The sequence below is a fragment of the Mesoplodon bidens genome (assembly GCF_964165515.1).
Source record: "Mesoplodon bidens genome assembly, chromosome: 16".
NCBI classification, from domain to species: domain Eukaryota; kingdom Metazoa; phylum Chordata; class Mammalia; order Artiodactyla; family Ziphiidae; genus Mesoplodon; species Mesoplodon bidens.
This window is the reverse complement of record NC_138173.1, coordinates 53,502,549-53,514,989: the sequence shown is the minus strand read 5'-3', so window position 1 is coordinate 53,514,989 and position 12,441 is coordinate 53,502,549. Positions and strand designations below refer to the sequence as shown.

General features: G+C 34.6%; 1 protein-coding gene across 3 annotated transcripts in view; it reads left to right on the top strand.

Annotated features, from left to right (window-relative positions):
* CSMD3 (CUB and Sushi multiple domains 3) overlaps window positions 1-12,441 on the top strand; it is a gene marked incomplete at both ends in the record, with an annotated part of 1,095,706 nt that overhangs the window by 688,624 nt on the left and 394,641 nt on the right. For all 3 annotated transcript variants that reach the window (XM_081258479.1, XM_081258478.1, XM_081258477.1), the window contains 2 exons: window positions 1,598-1,786; window positions 11,679-11,795. In XM_081258479.1, the coding sequence (XP_081114605.1) occupies window positions 1,598-1,786; window positions 11,679-11,795 (306 nt within the window). The remainder of the gene's footprint in view (window positions 1-1,597; window positions 1,787-11,678; window positions 11,796-12,441) is intronic.

Genomic DNA, 12,441 nt, shown 5'->3' with positions numbered 1-12,441 from the left:
TGCCCCGGTCCAGGAAGATCCCACAAGCCACGGAGCGGCTGGGCCTGTGAGCCATGGCCGCTGAGCCTGCGCGTCCGGAGTCTGTGCTCCGCAATGGGAGAGGCCACAACAGTGAGAGGCCCGCATACCGCAAAAAAAAAAAAAAGTGTGGGCATTTTCAATAAACTGACCCAGCAGATTTAGTTCAGATTCTTGCTAAAACTGAACTAAGTGGGCCAAGGACAGAGCCCAAGGGCCAGACCTAATCATAAGAAGGACTTGGAGGAGCCTAAACAGTTTATCTAAGGCAGAGTCTTTATTACAGACAGCAAGTTTGTCACTTATAGGCCCTGGTGAAATAGTCCAAGTTATTATTGAGGGCTAGTGCCTAAATGGCAGAGTGGAGGCTAAGAAATGCTGAGGTTGATGAGAGGCACAACAGACATTGATTTTGGTCAAATCTGGCCAGGAGGCAATGATTTTCAATTTACATTTGTTTACAAAAGATCATTTTCTTTCATTTTTATTCTAATTAGTCTTCTGGTTTATTTAGTAACATCTCAAACCCTTTCTTACCAAGAAAACAAATAAAACACCTTTTCTGTTGACACTTTCTTAATAAGTTTCTCAAGCTGAAGGGAACCAAACTATCTTCTTTACATGAATCATTCACATACCTCAAAATCAGCAGAGTAAAACTTTAATTATTATACTACTTAAAACATTAAAAATGTATTTTGTGTTTGGTGAATTTCTATTTTTATTTTAATAGAATCCATTAAAAGAGAAAACTCGATCTCTCCAGTTGAACCAAAATTTTATGGGAAGGATTTCTTGCAATGCTACCAGTGATTGCACTCTAGAATTTTATTTTATTCCCTGTCTTGGGCACTTTTACCCCTTATGTCTTCCTCTCAAAACAGGAAGATTACAAAAACTGTACCAATAAGATAAGATTATTTATCGTTTACAAAACACATTAAAATAATTAAAATAACACAGAATAGAGTTTCCTTTTTTTGTTTTAGTACAATCCCCCAACCCCAAGGGGGTTTATTATGTTGTATTTCTTGAAATACAGATGTAATCATGTTTCTAGGATATCTAAATATTACATAAAACAAGACAATGATATATGGATGCAAAACAAATCCATAGACACAGATACCAATCTCTGAAGACATATTTAGAGCCTCCTAAAGCAATCAAATGGGGTTTTAATGATAAAACTTATTCCATAGAATTATTTTAATGACCAAATGAGGCAAATTTTGCAAACATTTTAGAGTTGTACCTGGAATATAATAAGTTCAAACATTAATTATTGCTATGATTATTATTGTATATTTGTATATATATATAATTTATAATACAAAGTTTGATAGATAATTGTATATTTTCAAGTTTTTATATAACTAATGGTCTGATTTTTTAGTCCTTGTGGGTAGGAAATGTCAAAAAATTTGTTAAATAAACTGCTAATTTTTAAGTAAAGCTATGGGCACATTAATTTATTTGTAAAAATTACCACTCACAATTGTTTGAAGGAATAAGAATCATTTTCAGTGATTTGACTCTCATCAAGCTTACTCTTTTTCATATTCCCTTTGTTTTCCAGGTGTTACAGTGAACACCTATTCTTGCTTGGACCCTGGCATACCTGTACATGGTCATCGCTATGGTCATGATTTCTCCATCGGATCTACTGTTTCATTTAGTTGTGACCCAGGATACAGGCTGAGCCATGAAGAGCCCCTTCTTTGTGAGAAAAACCACTGGTGGAGTCATCCCCTTCCAACATGTGATGGTAAGAATTCATTCAATATGCAAAATAAACTGATTTATAAACCAAAAAAAAAATCAACATAATCTTGTAAAATGTGAGGCTGAACATAAATCTAAATATTTCATATGTTTAAAAGAATATCTTGAAGTCTGCCAATTTTATGTTATCAAACCATTAATAAAGAAACAAAATAATGAATATTGATAATCAGCCAAACTTACCCCATGCCTAAGGATGCTATATGTATTTTTAAAATGTGTTGAGGTAACCATTTTAGGTGCCCATTGTGTGCTTCAGGTCCTTGAAATAATAGCATTGAAAGTGTCATGTTGTTGTCAGATGAATGCAATGAAGAGATAGAGAATTTACCTCCTGTCTGAAAGGCAACATGTACTAGTCCAAATTTTGCCTAGCTACGCAGCACTGTGGCAATGTACCAGACTGCCCTGTGGTGGCAAGTCCCTGGCTATAGAAAATATTATACCAGTGTCCTTACCTCTTCTTTGTTTCTGTGGAGACTAAATCAGCAATCCTTCATTTTTCAGAAAACACATATGAAAATACAGTGAAAGAAGCTGTTTTCCTATGATTGGGAAGTGCTTGCACACTTGCTTTATAAAAACACACATAATGTAAATCTATTCATTATTTAGTTCTGGGCTTTAATTTTTATTTATAACACTATTCCTAACTTTTATTCTTTTGCCAAGTGGAAGATTACATTTGTCATTTCATAATTAAATTTTCAAATACTGTCAGTGCCATCATTTTTCTGTAACAGCTTTAGGTCAATTTGTTTTTTTGCTTCTTTGTTTGTTTGTTTATTTATTTATTTAATTCATTTATATTTGGCTGTGTTGGGTCCTCGTTGCTGCATGCAAGCTTTCTCTAGTTGCAGTGAGCAGCGGCTACTCTTCGTTGAGGTGCACAGGCTTCTCATCGTGGTGACTTCTCTTGTTGCAGAGCATGAGCTCTAAGCCCAGGCTTCAGTAGTTGTGGCACAAAGCCTCAGTAGTTGTGGCACATAGGCTCAGTAGTTGTGGCTCGCGGGCTCTAGAGCACAGGCTCAATAGTTGTGGTGCACGGGCTTAGTTGCTCTGCGGCATGTGGGATCCTCCAGGACCAGGGCTCAAACCCATGTCACCTGCATTGGCAGGTGGATTCTTAACCACTGCACCACCAGGGAAGCCCAGTCAATTTGTTTTTATAATGAGGTTTAAAAGAATCATCAACACTTCCTCCCTGTATTTGGTACAATACCATTTGTAATAGAGTTCTTGTGGTTGTAAGTGACAGAAACCCAACTCTAACTGATTTTAAAAAATGAAAACAGAATTTGTTGTTCAAAGTTTCAAACTTAGAAAAGGTATGGGTGGCATACTTCTCATTGCTACTTATAATCATGAATTCAAACATTTTCAAGGATATCTCTATTTCCATCTTGGCTTTTCTCTCTATATTGGCATCATTCTCTTTAACTGCAGCCAGGCTTTTTCCATACGGGAAATTGGAAGTGGAGAATACACTCTCATGAAGATGGAAACATGTAACCTCATATTTCCAGGATCAGAGGAGAATGAGAGTTCTTCCTTGTTATTCTAATTAGAAAAATCCCAGGAAATGTCTCTGATCAGTCCATAATTATACTCGTAACTGTAGAAAAGGAGAAGCACACTTTACGATTGGCTTTCTCCAGGTCATGTGTCCATCCATCCTTGTGGTTGGAGACAAATGATTGTAGTGTAAAGGTACTATGTTTGTCAGGTCCTGGTGAAGCCACATGATTGGCATGAGTAAATTCACCGAAGTCAAAAGGTGTGGTGGCAATGTTATCAGAAGAAGCAGGAGAATAAAAATAATGTCCAAGTATACCAGCATGCTTAAATATTATTAATAATAAAAGTGAGTGTATCTAGTTTTCCTAGGAGCAGCATAGGTCGTCATCATCTCTTGTCAATGCAACTGCAATCAACCTTAAATTCAATATCCAACTACTTCAATCTAACCTCCTTTCTTCACACTAAGTGTATTTCATGCTCTATCCCATGTCAAAAAATGCTGAATGGCTCTCTGTTTCCTAGGAATGAAAGTCCAAATTATTAATCATGGAATTCATGATTCTTAACCATGTGTCCTCCTCTTTTGTATCCCCATTTCATTCTGAGCATAACTGGACAAGGGCTAAATTATATTCATTTCTTGAATGTCTGAGCTTTATATAAATCCTCTAAAATTAACTGAACTCAACTACTTATAACTAGTAAACTGATTTGATTACGTCTTTCCTTCAGTTTAAACTTTTTCCCCAGAGGCAGCTAATCTAAACTTCCTGGGGTTAAAGGGAGGAGAAGTGAATAAACAGAATTGATTTTCCAGATCCAAGAGTATAACCTCCATTGGCCTAGATTGCCTGGATACTCAAGATACAGCATGCCTCACTTTTATACACATCAGCTCTTACAGTTTCTTCATAGCCCATAGTTAATTGATTCACAAAGCACACTAGTCAGTGAGGGTTGGTGATGATAATAATAGCTAACATTTAATGAGGGTTTACCATGTGCTGGTACTGCTATAGGTGCTTTAGGTATATTAACTTGTTTTATCAAAATAACTCTATGAGATAAGTGCCATTATGATCACCACTTAACAGATGAGAAAATTAAGGCAAACAGAGATTGAGTACGTTGCCCTGTGTCATCCCACTAGTTAATGGCAGAATCAGGATTGAAACTCAGGCAGCCTTGATCCAGATCCTGTGCACAAGTCTACTATTACACGGCCTCCTGCCCACATTTTCTGCAATAGTAAAGTACTAAGATTCTTTAAAATGAAGAGTACAATTGTAGATTTGTTATTCTTTCCTCAGTGATGCCACATGTTTAAGAATTTTGTATAAAACATACATATAGCTGTTTAAATAGTTTATGGATATTCTGTACTCCTTGGAATATGTGACTGAAAAATAGGACTTTTTTTTTTATCTAACATGTTATATGGACAAATACTTTTAATTCAATTCTATTTTTGTGTACTTAGGTTTCTGAGTAAAAAAATGATCTTACTAAATTTATCTTGTTTCATTATTGAAACCTTGAATCTTGAACCTCAAGTGAGAAATGATTCAGTTAGATTCTACGTTATTTAGTAAATTTGTTATCTTATCTTTCACCGTGCATTTCTTGAGGGGTCTATTTACTTTCCCTTTGATCTCTTAGGTCTACTCTTCAGAAAGCAACCAGAGTAATTATTTTATAAGTTAAGGCAGATCAGGGCACTCCCCTGCCCAGAATCTTCTAGCACTTAGCATCCCAAGAAGAACAAAATCCAAAAACTTTTGCATGACCTAACTGCCCCCAAGTAATCTGGGCCCTGACTACCTCCCATGCTTCATCTTTCACAAGTTTCTCCCTCATTCATGCCACTGCACTCCAGCTACACAGGTCTCTGTTTTTTTTCAAATGTTGAGAACCCTTCCCTCATTCCTCCCATTCCATCCTTCCAACCCCCCTCTCATTTTTTCCTTCTTCCTGAAATAGGATTCATATAGTCACATGTCCTTCTTCCTAAATTCACTCAGTCTCCACTTAGAATTCATATCACTGACAACTCCCCATAAAAGAGTAATCCCTGTCATGCCACTTATATTTTCCATCATAGTATTTACCACTCTCTAACATTATGTATTTGTTGTCTGCTTTTTTTGTTTGTTTTTGTTTTCAAAATGTAAGTTCTATATGGCAGGGACTTTGTTCACTGTTATGTCCTCAGTGCCAAGAATAGTTCAGTTCCTGTCACACAGTTGGTGCTCACTAAATCTGAGTTCAGTGAAAGAATGAGCAGACTATTCTTTCCAGCCTTTTGGGAATACTTACTTTATTTTGATTTTGCATTTTTATTTTCTGCCCTTTGCCTTTATCAGTGTTTTTCCTTTCCACTAGAATGTCCTAGCCCTTTCCAACACTATTTTTACCAAACTCCTAGTCAATCTTTTTTTGTTGTTGTTAATTTGTCTCTAACTTAATCTTTTTTATATATATTTTTCTTCCAATTTTATTGAGATATAATTGACATCTAGCACTGTATAAGTTTAACATGTACAGCAATAATGAGTTGACTTACACACATCATGAAATGATTATCACAATAAGTTTAGTGAACATCCACCATCACATACAGAATACAAAATTAAAGAAATAGAAACAAAGTTTTTCCTTGCGATGAGAGCTCTTAGGATTTACCCTCTTAACAACTTCCATGTATGACATGCAGAAGCACTCATTATGTTTATCATGTTGTACCTTACAACTCAGTGACTTGATTATGCTTTCCTTGGATAAAGCATCTGGGCAAAATCTCAACTTTTCCTAGACCCTGTAGTTCTCTACTTGTTATGGGACTTTTTGCTACCTTATTGCCACCTATTGATCCATTAAATCAATATTTGTTAATTATACTGTGTAGGCACTAAAGAAATATTGTGGAGCATGAACAAACATTATGTGTTCTCCTTGAGCTAGTGGAGTAGATAGTAGTTATACTCATTTTCTTGTTTTCCTTATTATATTCTTGTGGTCAAGAACCATGTGTTGTTCTTTTTCCTATAACATACATTTTTAAAAGACATCTCCTAAACATAAGAGGTTAGATTTTAAACAGAACGAAACAGCATGTTTTACTAGCCACTTTGATTAGATCTCACCTTTTAATATCTCTCCAGTGTTTTTCATAGAACTGAGATTTGAATGGCTCTAGAGAAGGTCAGACAGGAAAAAGCAGAATAGCATTCTGCTTTGGCCAACAAGTGTCAAGGGCAGCATATATATCAGAAGCCACGCCAAGAGATGTTTTCTGTGTACTGGGGACATAAAGTTTTTATGAGTACTACAGGTAAAGTTGAGGTCATGTACCAGGTATGATTCTACCCTTCAGAAACTAGACATTGTTAATTAAGATAGCGACCCTATTTGATAAATAGATAGGTAGACCACATGTTGTGAATTGCCTAAGACAAGCCTTGTTTTCACTCTTTCTCTTGGCACTCTAATTTTCCCCTCAAATTATTTATCCCATTTTGTTTGATAAACAATATAGCCATCTTATTTGGGGGGAACTTTAGAACTAAAGAGATTACATGATTATCTGTGTCACCTAAGTGATTAATGGCAGAACCCAAAATTGAACTGAATGTACTTAAACTTTATCATTTCCCTTATTTCTTCCATATTATTGACAGAGTTGAGTACATAGACTAACATAGCAAGAGAGTACATGGATTGATATTTAGGATCCAAGAATTCAAGTCTGCATGGTGCATAGAACTCAAGTAATAAATAGTCTCAGATAAGGGTAAACAGTTCAAAGTAAACAGACCTAGAAATAAGAAAAGAACAGATTTGAGGTTAAAAACAAACAAAAAATCATAATGGGATTTGTAATAGGTAGCTATTTCCTTACTGCATTGCAATACTCAAAGTGGTTTGATTGATAATGGTCTAGAAACAATCTGTTCTAGTTATAGACAACTTAGCAATTGCCAAGTATGTATCTCTACCAAGTGCAAGGTGTAATTTTCTGAGTTTGGGCAATTACATTCAAGGGCTTGGCTTTTGAGGAAACTTCACTATTTTAAAACTTTGATTCTTATCATGTGACCAGGTAGTGACCATATGTGGAAAAAATCAAGGAGAAAAAGAAGCTAATAGCCAAGATTATGGTAGAGACATATACAATATGTCTAATTACTCTCAGCTCATATTTTGGGCTACTGTTGTGACTTTTTTGTGCTATGATCTTTGTCCTTTTAGATGCTCTTCTTTGCCAGCTGTTTGCTCTAACATAAAGTAACTGTTTTTTCATGTTTATTTTGTTGCTCCCTAAATTCTCTGCAGTGTTTCAAGGATTCATTTGATATATAATTTGTCTATCTTCCATTCACAAGAACATATAAATCTATTGTGCCTGTTACAGAAGTGTTTGTATCCCTAAACACATATGGCATCAGCTAGCAAGGTTATTGCGATAAATTGGAATTCCTTCAGAAGAGGGGATATAAAGGATAAGACAGGAGATCCATGGCATCCTTTTTCGATATTCTTATTCTAATGAAGTTTACTCTATGAATGGTCATATATTCTGTTGAACTGAGTTAATTCTCAGCATTTCTTTAAAAAATATTCTTGGAAAATTTTTCTTAATAGTTTCTATACCACTGTGTATTTTACAATGTGTTTGAGTTCCATTTTCTACCTGAAAAAAAAATCTCACTTATAAAACTTCTTTTTTTATTCATCTTAACATTTAGGCCTCTCATGATTGATTCTAATTGTTTCTTTGATTTCCTCTTACACTTATTGGCATTAACAGGAAGGGACCTTTTAAGAGAAGCAAGCATCATGATATTGAGAGAATATGAAGTAATAAATTAACCAATTAAGAAATTAAGACAACTCGCACTTGCATTAGCATCTATCACTGTGCATTATATCAATGCACATGTAGCTAAATTTTTGTGATTGTTCAAAAAGCCAATAATATAAAGCAAATACTATTCTAAATATTTGCAGTGTAAAATGATCTCATTTAGAAAGATGAAAGATTTCATTAGGTTGATGAAAATGCTGCTGCTGCTGATGATGGCAGATTGTTTTAATCACACACAAAGCCATTGACAAATGAGAATCTATAAAATATAAATCAATTAAAGATAAGAACATAGACAAGTATATTGACACATTTAACTTTGAGGTGCTTAAAGAGAGAGTGATTTGAAGATGAAAGTATTAAATGAATCTGAGTAAATGAATGATACCTTTGAATAATGTTTATATAGATTGATCATTTGAAGTAGAATGCCAAAAAGTCAAACATGTGAAGGACATCATAGTTCGCTACAGTATTTTTTTGTAGAAAAAAAACTTGTAATGTGGGAAAAAAAATCAGCTCTTGATTTGAGTCAACTTAAGGTTATGGACTCAGGAACTAGACTGCTTGAGTTCTCTCTGTGCCTGCTTTCTCATCTGTAAACTGTGAATAATTATAGTACTTTTCTCATAGGGTTGTTATGCGGTTAATTGAGTTAATAAAAATAAAAGTCTTCAGAGTAGTACCAGTCACATTGCAAGTTCAATATGAGTGGTCTTGTTTTTGCTAAAAACGAGTGAGTATTTGCAATTTTATCCTGTTTTATTACGAAGTAAAGTAAAAGTATTTTCATATTTTCAGTTTCATCTTTCAAAAAAAAATTAAAAAGAAGAGAAAGAGACTTAATCACATTCTTTCCCATTATTTACTGTGAAATTCTGTCAGTTGAGGCAGTTCCTTTCAAGGCCTTTATCCAGTACTAATATTCTCAAATAATAGAAATTTCTACTGTGTCATAAAAATGCACTCTATATTTTGTCATCTGATTATAATCTAAGTAACAATATAAATTTTCATTAATAATATATGAGTTACTGACCATTCTCCTAAACATTTTAATGTGTTATGGTTACTGAACTTTATTCATTTACCTGCAGAATGTTCATTTAATGCCCACCTTCAACACATATGGTAGGTGCAGCTTGCAGACAGCAAATTTCTAAGAAATTAGCTACGTACAGAAAGAAGGATGTTTTAAAAGTAGCTTTATTTGAAAGAATGTTGATGAATAGAAGAGCTTTCCCTGTACAACTGGTACACCCACAAAATACACACACATGCATGCACAGTAGCACATGTCTGATGTACTTTCTAAAACTTCACATTTCTCTTTTCTGTTATTTTTTGTGTTTAATTTAATTAAATAATTCAACTCTCTTAATTTTAATGCTTCTGCTCACTGATTTTTACTCTTGCTATATGAAACATACTCCTTTCAATAGAGATTGTAGGTTTTAATCCAGTAGAGCATTTTCACTCATTACATTTCACTCAACAAATTCATAGCATTTTGTATTGTGAGGTGTTTTTTGTTGGACTCTCACAATGGAGAATAAAATGAAATATAGTGTATTAGGAACAAATTATTGTTTGTAAAAATAATCTAATGAAATAATAAACAGTTCTCTGACAAGAAGCAGAATGAATCACAAGGAAAATTTAAAAAAGGTCAACTTAGCACCACCATTATCAGCAAGATACAATGGAAATGATATACCTAGCCCTTAACTTGATCACAAAAGTACAATGAGGCTTTTTTTTTAATTGAACAAAAATTGAATGTTTCAGTAAGAATAATCACCAATAAAGGTCTGTGCAGGCTCTAAACAGGAGCCTAGGCTTCCAGACCGTGAATATTATTGTAAATGTCTTAATAATAAATGAAATTGGAAGCATAGGCTTATCTTGGTCTCAAGAAGGTGGCCTATAAGACAACTTCAAGTGAGGTACTAGTCAAGAACTTCTTTTATTCCTTGGTGAAGTAAAAGAAGTAACAAAGGGAAGAGTGTTCTGTTTTTGGTTTTTTTTTTTAATTAATTAATTTATTTATTTTTGGCTGTGTCGGGTCTTTGTAGCTGTGCGTGGGCTTTCTCTAGTTGCAGTGAGCAGAGGCTACTCTTCGTTGTGGTGCACAGGCTTCTGACTGGGTGGCTTCTTTTGTTGCAGAGCACAGGCTCTAGGCGCAGGAGCTTCAGTAGTTGTAGCACGTGGGCTCAGTAGTTATGGCTCGCGGGCTCTAGAGCACAGGCTCAGTAGTTGTGGCACATGGGCTTAGTTGCTCCACAGCATGTGGGACCTTCCCGGACCAGGGCTCGAACCCGTGTCCCTTGCATTGGCAGGTGGATTCTTAACCACTGCGCCACCAGGGAAGCCCCAAGAGTGATTTTTAATTGCGTGTATATTTATGTAAATCTAAGCCTGCTTAAATACTTCTAGGAACTGAAGATTTACAATTTCTAGTCAGGTCAGTGTAGAATAGCAGCCAGATTGCCTCAACTCTTCGTTCTCAGTGTTGCTACTTGGAAGAAATCATGGAAGACAATAAAGCCAAAACTCACTTTTCTGGTATCCCAGGGAAGTTGAGCAAGGATCAGAGCAGATAAGGCTGTATGATGCATTCACAGTTCTTACTGCCCTTACCCATGTTGCCCATGTCCAAGAGAGTAGACATCTCCAAGTGGAATAGAATAAGGAGTCAACTTTTCTCTGCTTCCACGAGAATGTACATTCTTACCTGACTATATCTTTGTTTCCTTTAATTTTTAATACTGGTAAAATTATCTGTCATATCATAACCACTGATGGTAGAAGGCATTGTAAACTGTCATTTATTCTAGAGTAAATGAACATTGAATTAAATTTCAATTTCTTTGACCTCAGTTCATAAACATTTATTTATTTTTATTATCTTGGAGTATTTACTTAAAAATCAGTATCCTCTCGGAAAACCCTTTTTGTTCATGATATTTCCCAGAGAAATGTACAAGTGCAGAAGCAGCCTTCAAAATTTCAGTTTACTTCACCGTTTTAAAAAGAATTCAATGAAGAATGACATATATCCCTTTAGGAATCTAAAATAAATAATTTTGTATAATTAACAATTTGTTTTCTTAAAGCTTAGTAAAAGAGGGACTACTAAAGAATTAATTACTCATGTTTAATTTACAACCAATTTATGCAAATGTTGCTTATAATTAGAAATGTGTAAGATTAGTATGTACTTCAAATGCAAATGTGGGAAGTTGAGCTAAATTCTCCTGGGGCCAGTATTAATTCTCAGATACTATTACATATCTTTTTCTTATCTAGTGCTGCTGCAAAGGACGACATGATTTCTTAGTATTGGAAGAGGTCTTTACACATTGCTGTTATTACCAGGAAGTAACTTAAGCAAAAATAATCAGACTCATTCTATTTTAAGAGAGATTTGTTCAGCCTCTGCCTCTCTAACTATGCCTAATCAGATGACTGCATTTCTTTGTATTTTCAGCATTATGTGGAGGAGATGTTAGAGGGCCTAGTGGAACAATCTTATCACCTGGTTACCCGGAATTTTATCCAAATTCTCTGAATTGTACGTGGACTGTTGATGTAACCCATGGAAAAGGTAATTTGCCTCATACAATTATAATGGGTTATCTTCTGAATTTTCATTGCATCTATTTTTATTTCATTGCCCTTTACAATGTCATTTTGCATGAGCAAAACCAGATCAGTACTAAAATATGCTAACACAAAATTCAATTTAAGTAACTGCAGCAGAGGATTATATTTACTTTTCTATAGTATTTTACTCATGTTTTTGTCAGAATGGTAATATGAGATATTTATTTTCTTTTGATATATTAAACTAATGTTATTTGGAATTTTCAAATCAACAGAATCTCAAACAGGATGGCTTTTGTCTCTGGCACAGTGGGTTGATTTCAAAAGTTCAAAGGGGAATAGGAAGATACTCTGAAGTGCTGAACCAATTGTAAAGCAAACAGTACATGTTTATATACACTCGTTTTAAAAATGTTTATGATCATTTATTATAACTATATTTCCTGTGTAAATTTATAACAATTCTAGAAATATCTGTCTCAAATTTTCTGTCAGAACTTCAGTTATATCTGACATAATTGAATGAGAGTATAAAATTGCACTGTGCGTATGGTAGATGTTAATAAATGTCCTTTGAACAAATAAATGACATTCCTTGTAGTACTAAGTATGGTTCATTCATGCAATACAACCAAGATAGTATATTA